Below are 13,712 nucleotides of genomic sequence, written 5' to 3'. Positions count from 1 at the left end.
TGTGCATGCCTGTGCATGTGTGTGTGCACACGTGTGTGCATGTGTGTGTGTTGGGGGACACATGGATCTCTGTCCGCTGTGCAAGAGGAAGGGGTTTGTCTGCCTGCCTTTCTGTGTGTACCTCTTTCTCTGCCAGACTGAGCGCTTGTGTTCACTTCTTTCTCCATCTGTCTGTCTGTTGTCTGTGTGTCTCTGCATCTCTCCTCCTCTCCTTCTCTCCTGCCCCTCCCCCTCTCCCTCTCCTCCCCATAAGTTGCGGAAGGAGGAGGAGGCAACCTTTCCAGAAGCTGATTGGCTACCGGTGACATCACTGTTTTCTAGAGGAAGAGCTAAGATCACGGAGTATTTTTGGAGCAGAGCAGAGCGTTGCACTCACCTGCCTGCAGCCCCAGCAGGTTTCCCAGTCCCCCCGCCCCCAACCTTGCTTCAGGCTAAGTTTGAATTCCAGCCCCTCAGGGAAATACGGAGCGGGCCCAGCTGCTGCAGGAGCCTCCCCCACAACCCCACGGGCACCCAGATAGGGACAGAACCTGCCTCCCGGCATCCAGGAGCACAAAGGCTGGTCCTGGACCCAGAAGGAATGGATAAACCAGGCACCATGAGTGAGCAGGGGAAGCAACGTGTGTGTGCATGTATGCAATGTGTGTGTGAGAACAGCTCTTGATAGAAGGACGTGTGTGAGTACATGCAGATTGTGCACTGAGAGGGTATGTGTCTGTGAGTGTGCATATGTGTGCAGCACAGGCCTTGGAGGAGAAAAGGAGACATACAGGAGCCTGGGGGAAGAGGACGGAGCTATTCCCAGGGACGGGTTACACGACAGGGGACAGAGGTCGTCCACAGAAGGGGGCTCCTTCCCAGGGCTCTGGCCCCAGAGCCTAGGGCAGGAGGAAAAGGGGTGGGAAATGGCGGCTGCCCACCTCTAACAGTGAAGCTCGGCTCTGAAGCGCTCTGGCTGCTGGGGTTGAGAGCTCTAGGGGGCAATGCCAGGAGGCGGTCGCTCTGACATGGGTTCCCACAGTGCTGGCTGCTCATTTACACCTAGCACTCCCTCACTCTCACTGCATGGCAATGAGGCAGCCTCTTTCACACTTCCCCCATCACTGGCGCTGGCTCCAGGTTTCCACCCCTACCCCCAGCCTGCCCCTGGGCTCAGGGCTGAGCACCCAACCCAAGGCCCACCCCAAGACATTCTGCCCCAGCCTGCACCTCTTCTCAAGGACCTTTTCCATCAGGGAGGAGCAGCTGGAGAGAGGACACAGGGAGACAGGCATCCCAGAGAAGATAAGCAAGGCAAAAAGAGCCGGAGCTTCCCCAGAAGAAGGCAGAGGGCTGGGAGCCCCGCCCACCACTCAGGCCAAGCCTCCTGGCTCCGAACTGGAAAATATTTATGAGCTTTCCTCATCTCTTCACCACACACGCACGCACACACACACACACAAACACACACAGCGTGTTCTCTCACTCCATCACCCACAAGCACTTCTCCCTACGCCTGATCCTTTCTGAGCCAAAGCATGTCTAATAAAACACTTTCTCCAGAAAGGCTCAAAGCAAAAAAGAAAGTAACTAGACTGGCAGTAGAGAGGGAAGAGGGGCTTGATGGAGGAGAGGGAGAAACTCAAACCTTGGAGGACACCAGACCCAATCAAGGAGTAAAAGAGATTCAAGAAGCAAGGAAGGAGAGAGACACCAAGATGGGCATAATGCAAACTGGACACAGGCAGAGTCCAGCCTAGGGCAAGAGGGAGAACTCAAGGGTACAGAGGATTCAGCCACTGAGACACAGAAACACAGGCCTTCAAAGGACCCAGAACCAGGAGGGGGACAGAGCTGAGGCTGTTCCTTCAGGGAGCAGGTGGGCTTCTCCCCAGCAGGGCTGGCGGGAGCAAAGGCCCACTGGTTCTGCAGGTAGGGAGGGGGAGGGGAAGACAAGGATGGATATTGACCAGAGGTGGGGAGTGGCTGCAAGAGGGCGAGAGGCCCTCAGACCCTCCCCCATCACAGTAGCCCAAAGGGATGAGGCTGTACCCTCAGAGGGAAGCTGGCATCAGCAACGGTGAGGACAGCAGGAGGCCAGGAGGTGCCCAGGACCTCACACGCCATTGTAGAGAAGGCAGGAGCAGCAGTACCTGAGCCCAGCAAACCTGCATCTTGGGGCTCTGCCCAGCCCACTTTGGGCGGTTTCACCCACAGTAGGGAGGAGAAACAGGAGAGCACAGGGGCTTGAGGTGCGCCTGTGGTCTGGCTGACCTTTTGGGAAGCCCAGAGGGTACAAACTTCCTGCTCTCTGGGCCAGGTGGTCCCAGCAGGTGGCCCATTAGATCCCCTGTGGGCAAGAACAGGAGGCATCCAGGGCCTGGCACAGCCCCCGTGCCTGACACTCACAACCTGCAGCTCTTCCGCCAGGGCACGGCAGCATGGAAACACTCTAAATACCAGAGGAGGCCTAGGTGCCAGGGCAGGCAGAGCTGCAGCTGCTGGCAAAGCTCACTTCCTCTAAAGACCTACTGCACTCCAGGCTTGGTGCTGGGCGTGTGACACGAACTCCATTTGTGCCCAAAATGCCCACCTGCCAGAGGTACAACCATCCCCATTTCACAAGAGAGCAAACTGGGAGGCTATCTGTCTCAGCCAAGTCACTCAGGGAGCAGATGGGGGAGTCAGGCTCCAGGTGCCCATAGTCATTCACACCACTCTGCTGGCCACAGGCCCAGGCACCAAGGCCTTTCCCCAACTGCTTCCAGAAACAGCCCCATTTTCTTCTGAGTCAGAGGTCAGCCCCTCCCACTGCATGCTCTGCACAGCTTCTGACAGCCAGACCCCTGCAGCCCAGGACTAGAGAAGGATGACCGGGCAGGCCTGTCTCAGAAGGCAGCTGGCCATCTCTGGCTGGCTCTGGGCTGAGCAGTGTCACTCTGCACGAGACCCAGGAGCTTCTGGCTGGGTCTGGCGGCGGCTGTGGTAAGGGGAAGACCACGGGGTGAGCACCAGCCTCCATAGCTCATAAATACAAGTCCTTACTGGAGCTTTCTCTTCCTCCTCCCCCCGCCCCCTCCTCCTCTGGGCACCAGACTCCCAAACCACAGGCCTGCTGTCTAATAATACCAGCGACAGCCACCGCCACCTCCATCTGCCAGCCTAAAAATAATCCCTGCTGAGTCCAAAAAAGGCACAGCCCCCAATAGTCCCCCAATCTCTCCTCCCTGACAAGCCAGGAGGCTCCAGGAGATTCCAGGAAGCCGGCAACTCAGGCTCCCCGGGAGCCTCCCACGGAGGTGCACACCCAGAAGGGTGGCAGGAGGAAAGCAGAGGACAGACTCCCCATGGCCCAAAGCAATGCTAAAAGCACTCTAAACTGTGAGATGGAGAAGAGGCCTGAGTCCAAAACATCAGACTGTGTCCTTGTTCTCATCTCCAGAAGGCAGGTGGGCTGGAGGTCATCTGGACATCATTCTGCCTCCAGCAAGGACCCCCACATGCAGCCCAGGCAGGTCCTCAGAGAAGTCCCCAGCTTCTACGGTCTCCCCATCACTGTCCTCACAGAGCTCCAGCCCCCACTCTGCATCAAACCTCTCAGCGTCCGAAGTCAGAGGTCAGGCGAGCCCAGACTTGCCCTGGCCAGGAAGCTTCCCATCTTCTGAACAGCAAGCCTTTGGGGAGGAAGGGGCAGAAACACAAGCCTCCTTCCTCCTGTGGGTACCTCTCCTCCCTCACCATCCCGGCTGGGCTCCCCTTAGCAGCCCATGAGGCAGCGATGCTATTAGCAACCTTAATTTGCTCTTGGCTGGATTGTATTTCCAAAAGCCCTTTCCCCAGGAGCCACTGACAGGAAGCAGTCAGTAATTCAACCTCCGCTCTGCTCCTTTAATGGCTCCTCAGCAGAAAGGCAAAGCCACACCCCATCCCACCTCCTCCCCACCACCTGGGCAGAGGCCTGCACCCTGCCCTCACGCTCATGGCCATGTGGCCAAGTACACGCGAGCCGGCACCACCAGGCCACATTCCTCAGATAAGGGGCCAGGTCACTAGACAAGTAAGTGGGAAATTAAAGCCCCGTGTTTACCCACAGCAAAGCGTCAGCATTCCCTACTCTGAAGCCAGAAAATGAGGACAGTGGCTCATCTCGTAGACTTTGTGTAGATGAGCTGCTGTGCAAGCTGTCTGCCACAGACCGTCTCAGTGGTGCCTGTCACCAGAAGGGAGGTAAGGGGGTGGGGGAGCAGGGGCTAGAAGCACAGGCTGCGGGCACTATCCCTACCCTTTCTTCTCAGAAGGACAGTTAGGCTGGCTGGGATCTCCTCAAAGCCTTGGCCCACGTGGAACTGTCCTCCAAAACCCTTATGGAGGCCCCATCTCTGCTCACCAGTCTCCTGCTTATTCACGCGAGAGAGAACACAAAAGCCAGAAGATTCCTAAGAAAAATAGGTCAGCTGCCTCGGGCAGACGGGGCTTGTACCCGTGGGCAGTGCCCCTGAGGGGGCCAGGCTACAAGCCGCCTCTCTGCAACCCCAGCACCCTCTCCAATCTCCCCAGGGACTCAGCCCCTTCACTCCTGAGTGTGCTGGGCTAACGGGCTCCTGAAGCCAGAGCCCACCTTGGCAAGACTGATTCCTTTCTGTGTCCCTGGGAGCTCTGCCTGGATTTGTCCCCCCCAGTTAAGCTTTCTCTCAGGACCTCAGACATCCTTCAATCCAGCCCCTGGGCTGAGCCTCCAACTTTGGGACTTCTGGGTTGCCTAGGCTCAGGTGTAGAGTAGGGGGATGAGGAAAGCAAGGCATCACCTCTGAGTCTGGTCTTCCTGCCACCCATGGCACTCAGACGGGAGGGACCCCTTTCTTGTGCCTGGACACTAACTGTGCCCTGTCATGCTGCATTCTACATGTGCACGCACAAACACGTGTGCACACACCTCCAGACAGCGTGCACCCACCACCTCTCTCTGCACAATTCAGATCCACTCTTTGCCAGCTGTTTAACCCATCCCAGGGAGCAGACCAAAGAACACTGCTCCCCTGAGCCCAGGCCCCAGCCGAGGAGGCCACATGTGTGTAGGAGAGGGAGGGGACTTTCATAGAGAAGAGAAGGGCACTGACTCTCAGGCCTTGCCCCCCTTGGGGCTTCTGTCCCTGTCCTTACTCCCTCAGCACAGCACACAGGAAGGCCACGTGAGGCAGGCCTGAGAAAGAGAGGTCCAAGGGAGCAAAGAGAGCGGTAGCAGGGCAGCACGCTGGCTGGGGTGGGCAGAGGGGAGAGAGAAAAAGCAGGCACCAGCAGAGCCAGTGCCAGGGCCGCGAAAGAGGTGGAGGCATAGATGCTGGGCTCCTGCATCTCCCCACCAGGCAGCCTCTGCTCCTTGCATAACCAGATTCCAGCTTTCTGTCTCAGAGCCACAGACATGAAACCACCAGCTCTGGGACTGACAACTCCAAGTCTAGCACGTGTGGGGCCTCAGGCAGCAGCTGAAAGCTGATTCTTCCCACTGTCCCTCTGCCATGCCCCTCTGACACATCCCCTCCCTCAGCTTCTCCCAGGGTACATGCTGCCAGACACACCCCTGCCTCCAGCGGTGTGTGCTGGGGACATGCATACACACATCACTTGGCCACTTCCTGAGCTAAGTCCTTTTCAGCTGATGGGCTGCCCACGAGGTCCTGCTGGCAGCTTCCAGGCCTAAACCTCCTCCCTCCAACCTTTAATGCCAAAAGGAAGAAGGGAGGGACAAGGCCAGGCAAAGGGTAGAGGGTACTGGTCCAGCTATCAGCAGGATCTGAGTCAGAACCCCACTTTATTTGGGGACTCTGCAGTCAGGGATGATCCACGCAGAGAATCTGTAACAGACAGGAGGAGGCAGCCTTGGGAATGAAGGCCCAGACTTCCCTCCCCTGTCAGAGGCCCAGACTCAGCCAAGTATGGCCCAGGATCTTCCCCAAAGCTTGCTCAGGAAACGTCTGGGATGGCGACAGGCCACTCACCACCTTCCAGGCTCCAGATACCTCTCTTCTGCATACCCTCCCCAACCTCTCCACTGTCCTCACCCACCTCCCAGACACATAGGATTAAAGTCAAAAGGGAGAGTCTATGCCTACCTCTGTCCCAACCTGACACTGCCTGAGGGGGTCTGTCCCCTTTCAGCCCTCTGCCGGAGCAGCCCCTACATCAGCCAAACCCTAAGAGTGGCATCTCAAATTCTCTGCCCCTGAGGAATCTCCCAGGAAGTCGCCTCTGCCAGTCGGAGAACAGCTGAGCTCTCACACAGAGCCAGCATTTGAACACTGGCTGCTGTTTCTCACGCAAGCAGGCGCCTGCCACACAGGCCCCCTCTCCCTCCCTCCAGATGCTGTAGATGCTGTGATGCTAGGAGCGCTGGGCTCTTGGGCTCCCTGCATTCTTCCCACAAGCCTCTGGCCACTGACACAACTCCAGTTTTGCAGATCTTCCAAAGGACTTCCAAGCAGCATGCATGCCTTCCTCACATCTCCCTGGGATGCAGAGAAACAAGAGGTTCTCCCCAGTCAAGGTCAGTCGTGAAATGTACTTGGTTCCTGACAGTCAGCCTTCTGAACTTCCCCCCAAGACACTCCCAGCTACCAATACTTTGAATGGCCCAAGGAAAAGAAATTGAGAAGGGGCTTGGAACCCCACAGATATTCAAATTACAGTAATAAAAATAATAATGTTAACATTTATTGAGCACTTACTATATAACAGGTGGTCATTCATTTCTTTATAGCAACAATGTTCACAAACAAAACCCTACAAGCTCCTACTGTTAACCCCAATTTCCATTGACACAACCGACATTTAGACAGGTTGAGCAATTTGCCCAAGGTCACAGAGCCCACAAGTGGTAGAGCCAGAATTTGAATCCAGGCCTTCTGACTCTAGTCCTGGGTCCTTAACCACCACACACAGATCCTCTTTAGGCTACAAAGATCCCAAGACCAACAAGCCGTGGCAGGCAGGGGTGCACATCAAGCCATCCCAGACAGAAGGACCTCTCCACACCCAGAAAGAGGCATAACCTTCATGTCCAACAACCTGCAGTGTTGGGAAGTCCTTCCTTCTGTCTGGTCATTCTGTGTGTTGCTGCAAGATAAATCCACTGTCCTTTATTCTGTGCTTAAACTTGCAAAAATTTTCCATTCCCCTCACCTTGACTTCTCAGGTTTGGAGGCTATTTCAGAGACTCCCTTCAGTGCTTTTTTTTATTCAAAGATACCAGCACATCCTTTTGTGCTTTCGGCGACAGTCCCACAGCAGGAACATACCAAAAAGTGGAGGGGAGGAAGATGAGGGCATTGGAAGACTACAGGGAAATCGGGGGAACGGAGGAGGCTGAGGCTGGAGACAGATTCTCCACACGGCTGGACCCACCTCACAGGCATCCCCACTCCATAAGCTCCTGCAGTCGCCCTGGCCTCAGCTTTCCTGCCTGACAAATGGAGAGCTTTAAAACCATCCAAGTCACCAACACACCATTTAACAAAATCACCCTTCCCTTCGCGCTCCTCTGGTTCTGTTTTCAGACCCCTCAAATAGCATGGGAGACACAGACAATTCCAGAAACTTTCTAAAATCGCTTCCCCCTCCTCCTACACACCCCTAGACAAGGCGTAATGAGAGGACCCTGTAAAAGGCGTCTCCTGCCAACCCCTTCTGCCCTTGGACCGCTGGGAGTGGGTTCTCTCCCTGGTGGGTCCTCCTGGCTGACTCCCACCCACCGACCGGAGCCATCTCCCGCAGCCATCTCTCCCGGCTTTATGAACTTGCCCGCAGCTGGGTCGTGTCCGCGCGCTGAGAACCGTGAGCTCAGAGTCCTGGCACCCTCCAGACTCCGCTCCTACTTCCATACAAGGGCTGAGAGCTGGGGGTGCCACCCAGAGGCTTGTAGGTCTCTTTGCCCGTCACCAAAGCAAAAGCCCGCGCGCTCACGCACGCATCACTCAACTCGCTGGCTTCCCTCTTGCCTCTTCTCAGCTCAGACGGGTTAAAAAAGAAAGAGAAAAACCTCCCTCCGCTCCGAGATGCAGCAGTGGGGACCCCCCTCCTCCGCCGCCCTCGCCCCTAGCCAGCTCTGCCACGCAGCCGGGGAGAGCGGCGTGGGGTCGGCCCAGCTGCGGCGCGCTCCCAGGGAACTTTTGCCTGGCCGGGGCCCAGGTGCGGCTAAGACAGGCGGAGGCGCAGGCAGGGCTAGCCAAAGGCACACACTCCTCGGAGCCCGCCGAGGGACACCCCGCCCTTAACCAGCTCTTCTCCTCTCTTGGGGCTCCATGCGCACCCGCCCTGCGAAGAGGATCCGACCTCCAGGTGACAAGATGTGTGCTCAGAAGGGGCGCGAGCTGGTGCGGTGGGTGCCTGCAATGCCGAAACCCTGTCCCTTAGCCGTGGGTGCCGAGAGTCGCAAGGCTCTGGGTCGCGCCTCACTGCAAGGGCTCGCCCACGGAGCGGTGGCGTTGCGCGGAGCTCAAGCGTGCTGCAGCCTACCCGAAGGACCTGCAAACTCCCCGGTAGCCAGAGTTAGTAAAGCCACAGACTCCCCAGCGCTCAAGGAGGCGGCTGCTCCGTCAAAGGACACCGGGCTCCGCACGCGGGTGTGAAGCCCTAGGGCCGACGGCAGGCGACGTCGACCCGGATCCCAAGGCATCCTTTCCTGAGTGCCCCGCAGCCTGAAGGCTCAGGCCCCTTCCCGCCTAGCCCCTCCAGCCCGCGCGACCCCCGGCCCTCTCGGGCAGTGCCCCGGAGCGCGCCTGGCTCGAGCCCGAGCCCGAGCCTCGCCCGCGGAAAGGCGCGGCGCTTGGCGGGGCCGGGGAGCCCGAGGCGAGGAGGAAGGGCTGAGAGCGCCGGGGAGGGGCAGAGGAGGAACGCTGCACTTCAACTCACCTTGAGCCGCGAGACCTCGGGTGCTGATCACACTTGCTATCAAAGTGGCCACATACCAAATCATAGTACTACCGCGCGCCAGCCAAGAGCCTCATCCTATCGCAAAGTGCTCCTGCGCCCGCACACTTATCGCGCCCGAGCGCCTGCTCACGCCCGCGCGCGCCCGCCTACGCCCCGCGCCGGTGCTCCTGCAGCCCAGGCTGCCGGCTCTCCATCCCTCCGTGGCTCCGCTCGGCTCGGCGCGCAGCCTCCCCGGCCCCGGCGCAGCAGCACCTGCACTACTAGCCCGGGCGGAGCGCAGCCAGTTCCACGGTGAAACCTAGCCGGGCCGGGCCTCTGGGACCGCCCCCGCCGCCCGCCCATTGGGCACTGCCCACAAGCCTGGGGGCCGATTGGCTCTGATATCTGCCCGTCGTGGAGCGAAGGAGGCGAGCCCATTTCAAGGTGCGTTGAAGTGTGGCGAGCACAGAGCCGCAGAATCATGCGCATTGCCAGGGAGAAGGCGTTGTAGCGTCTCTCCTCTCTTCTGTTCTATGTTCACACTGCATGGCAAGTTTCTGGTGAAGGAAATGGTGGCTTCTTGGGCTTGCCAACGGGACCCTGGGAGTCTCATTTACCCCGCACAGGTCTGAGGGAACTCGCCCCCGCCCACGCAGGGAACCCAACATCCGGTTTCCATCCAGCAAAAAGCAGTTCCCGGGAGGACGATGCTAATTCAATGGTGGGGAAACCCAGGAACGGGCAGTCTGGGAAAGCTAGGGAACGTCCTTCGCTGGAGATCTTTTCAAAGAGGTCACGCGCTATCTCCCCCACCCCCACTCCTTTCTACTCACGGACACTCTTCCCTGGGCAACGCACACCCTCCCACCCAAACGTGATATTAAGTTAAGCTCCATGCAGCCTGAAGGCAGGGGGATGACTAAAATGACCTCCACAAGTCACTAAGATTTAGAATGAGTCACTGGCACTCCTCAGCACTTTCAACTGCGGCAGTGTCACGACCCCCTCTGGGACACACGTACACACAGACTGCCACCCCCGGGGCAGGGCATCGTTGCTCATCATTACTAAATCTCAACTTTGAGCAATAAAAGTTGGGGTTTTTTGTTTTTTTTTTTTTCCTTCTCCTAAAAACGGCTTTCTCCTCATGCACAAGATTCCTTCCCTCCCCACCTAACTGGGAACCTAGTCCCATCTCGGCAGCGGGAAGCCAAGATGGGTTTGCAGAGCAGTTTAGAGGTTTGGGATGGAGACACCCAGGGAAAGGGAAAGGTGGGTTTCTTATTCCTACAGAGGAAGATAGATGAGGCAACTAGAAGGTTGCGTATTTCCCAATCTCTCTGCTCTAACCTCTCCTTGTCCCCTCCCCCAATACAGTTGCATTTGCAGAAGAAATAAATGAGCGTCATGGAAACATCTACTAGGAACAATCTCCTCACACCAGCAAGCCTTCTGAGGCTGCAGTGAAGATACTTGTTCCTTCAAGGAGTGAAAGCAGTGGTGAGGGTGGCACAGCTCTCTAGGATGGGCTGTTGGCCAAGGAAGGGAGAAAGAGGGGAGTGAGGGACAGTCAGGAGTTTCACCCTCACAAAGCTCTCAATGGCCGCAACGCAGTGGCTCTAGGACATGAAGCTCTTAAAAGAACAAGAAGGAGACTTGCTTGTGGGAAAATATACACACAACATGCATTAAAAGTGGCCTGGAGTTCTGGAGGAACAGCCTTCCCTGAAACCCCAGCCCACTTCGGTCATTGCCAGCCAGGAGATGGGAACCTGGGACCCCCAGCAGAGTAGCAAATACATTAGTAAAGTTTTAGCATCTGGCTGTAATCTGAAGATTGAATAATTCCCTACCCTAACCACCTACTCCAGCTGTGCAAACATACTCAAGATGCATAATTCTGGGGATATAGCTCCCTAAGCCATTGCTTTAGGTTCTCCTTCTTTGCCAAGATGTCTTTCTTGGGGATATGAAGTGAGTTGGAAACTCTAGGCCCCCACTGATGTTCTAATTCCCAGCAATCGTGCCCAAGAACAACTCCACCCTCAACATAAACCTGCTCACACGTACACGTAGTTTCCCCTGGCCCTAGGGCCATAAAGCCTTACTGGGATCCATTTGCAGAACTGGTGATAACAGGATTCTTCTCCTTCCAAAACCCCTAAGGAGCTAACTGGACAAGAGAGAAATGCTGGATTCCCAAAGGCTAGCCCCAGTTCTATAAACAAGGCAGAGGAGTGGGAAGCATCCGTGCTCAGAGAAACATTCTTATAGTGGCCTTCAGGGTAAGGGAGAGGATGGAGCCACTCTCATCAACCATCCTGATTTTTTTTTTGGGTGGCCATCTTCTTTGTCCTCCTCAGTGTGGTGGTTTCTGCTAGGGAATTAAAACTGTCAGTTTGGAAGGAAAAAATATATATAAAGAGCTTTAGAGCATGAGTTGGGTTGAGAAGAGTTTCAAAGGAACCATCTAAAAAGATTAAACGTCTTTTGGATACGTCTATTGGAAATGGAGAGGAACAGTGAGTGAAGGCAGAGAGGAAAAGGAAGAAAGTTGAGACACAAAGGGAAAAGTTAGCATTATCATCTCAGACATCTCTCACTTTTATTTCATATCAGCTCTAAAGAGATATACTGTCAGGTCACAGTGAGAAATGAGACTAATTAAATCTTTCCCTCTTGACATATATCTAATCTCTGGACCCAGAAAGGATGGCAACCCCATTCCCTGGCATGGACACATCCAGTGGAGTATTCAGGGTGAGCATGGAGCCCAGCTGTCCAAGAGGGCCACGAGAGAAGAATGTGAGCCACTCCTATGAGCAGCTCCAAAGTGTCCGTGATTAGTGATCGATGTCACTAATAAATGCAGTGTATTTACATCGGGTATGGGAGTATATGTCATTCCTTCTTCTTTTTTGAAATGCGAAATTCTAGTCTTATCAGTTAGTCCCTGAAAAAACACATCTAGCCACCTACCTACACAACCCCAAAGGCCCTTGGTGGGAGAGTGAGAAAGGTAGCCAACAGAAGCTTTAAGTCTAGAAGAGGAGACTATCCTTGCTCCCTCCTCATCCACTGAGCAAGTAGGACTCAAAAACAATAGTTCACTTACCTGTCGCCTCCTACCTTCTTCAGTGGCTCCAGACCTCTTTGTAGAATCTAGGTTAGGACAGTTTTTGGGAGAGCTACTTGTGAGGAAGAAAGACAGCTCTAAATCAAAGCAATTTATCCAAAATGAGCACCAAAGACATAAGTAGTGCTTATGCAGTTGGGGAACTATATCAGTTATCTTACCATATAAAAACCATCCTCAAATATAGTGACTTAAAACAACGAGTCATTTGTTTGCTAACAAATCTATAATTTGGGCAGGGCTTGGTGAGGACAGCTCTTTTCTACCTCATATGGTATCTGACCAACTCGGGGATGGAAGCTGTACTTTCAAGATGGCTCCCTCACAGGGCGAGCAGGTTGATGCTGGCTGTTAGCCAGGGCCAGAGGCAAAGCTGTAGTTTCTCCATGCGGGCTTCTCCACAGGCTGCTTGGGCTTCCTCACAGCATGGGGTCTGGGTTCCAAGAGCTGGCAATCCCAGTAGATCCAGGTGGAAGATGTATTACCCTTTATGTTCTAGCCTTGGAAGATGTATAGCATCACTTACACAAGTCTCAAAACCCTTCCCCAATTCCAAGGCAGAGAATGTAGATCCCTACATCCCAATAGGAGCAGTGTCCACCTCCCATTTTAAAAGGTCGTGGGATAGGAGGTAATGTTGCAGCCATTTGGGGGTGACACAATCTTCCATGAAAACAGCCTCCAAAATTAAGACAAAAATGAACTTTAGAGGAAATCTCTAGAAAGGAAGGGTTTGCAAGCAGTATCTAGATCTTAGTATTTTCTCACTTCAATTCATGCTGCTGCTGCCAGCCCCAGGCACACAGGGATGTGAGCCTGACCCTTATAAAAGTCCAGCCCATTTGTGAAGCAAATCCTTTCACCTTGTTTTCTCTTAATACTCGAGAGACCAGTCAGCGTGTTTTAAAAGAACTTGGAAGGAGAGAAGAAAATAAACAAAGGAAATTGGATTTCCGAAATATAAGTATCTAATCTTAAGATCTGATAAAGAAGTAGAGAAAAGCTTTATAGGATCCGCAAACCTTCTTATCATAAGCATTTTCCACCTAGGCTCAGAATGCTCACAGACCTTTGCAGGCACCTTGCTTGGCTTCCTTCTCTCCCACATCCCTGCTTGTCCCTTGGGCAGGTGGCCTTTGGACGTAAATTGTTCTTATGGACTCAAGTAGCTATTCTAACAATCCACTTTGCCCTCTCCAAAAATAAATTCCTGAAGACTTTTTCTTATTAAAACTCTAAATTCATTATGATTCAAATTTCCCAGAATATCCAGTGTTCCCCTACCTGGTTGCAATTTCCCAGAAGGCCACATATTGGTTAGGTGGTAGTGAGTGGCCCAGAGACAGATCCAGTTCTTCCTGGCTTAAGACACCTGTTCCAATCATGATAGGATCATTTTAAGGTATCTCATCCAGATGAGTCCCCAAGCATGGGAAGTGGGTCTACCAGAACCCCACCTGTTCCAGAGGGACAGTAGGACATTCCTTAACTGTACACTAACCATCATTGCATATGGTAGATACAGCACACCTGAGAGCAGGTGCAAGCTTATGCTCCCACAACCTGCCCATACATCTACAGAGCAGAATTCCCTCAACTGAGCCTTAAGTCAGAGTTCTTAAAGACAGGGTTGTGGCATCTTACTTAGAAATTAATTGATACAGAAACCAGTTCCTGGAATTTTAGCCAGACT

At 54.4% G+C, this 13,712-nt stretch overlaps 1 protein-coding gene across 3 annotated transcripts in view; it reads right to left on the bottom strand.

The window, feature by feature from the left end:
• IGSF9B (immunoglobulin superfamily member 9B) overlaps window positions 1-13,368 on the bottom strand; it is a 100,000-nt gene extending 86,632 nt beyond the window's left edge. Inside the window, exon 1 of one of the 3 annotated variants that reach the window (XM_070489896.1) lies at window positions 8,884-13,368. In XM_070489896.1, coding sequence (XP_070345997.1) covers window positions 8,884-8,947 — 64 coding nt within the window. In that variant the 5' untranslated portion in view covers window positions 8,948-13,368. The remainder of the gene's footprint in view (window positions 1-8,883) is intronic. The other 2 variants (XM_070489894.1, XM_070489895.1) reach the window with 2 other exon arrangements.
• Window positions 13,369-13,712: the final 344 nt, after the last annotated feature.

Source organism: Equus asinus, chromosome 20 (assembly GCF_041296235.1).
Source record: "Equus asinus isolate D_3611 breed Donkey chromosome 20, EquAss-T2T_v2, whole genome shotgun sequence".
Lineage (NCBI taxonomy): Eukaryota > Metazoa > Chordata > Mammalia > Perissodactyla > Equidae > Equus > Equus asinus.
Note: the sequence above shows the minus strand (reverse complement) of the source record. Positions and strands in the feature narration are given on the sequence as shown.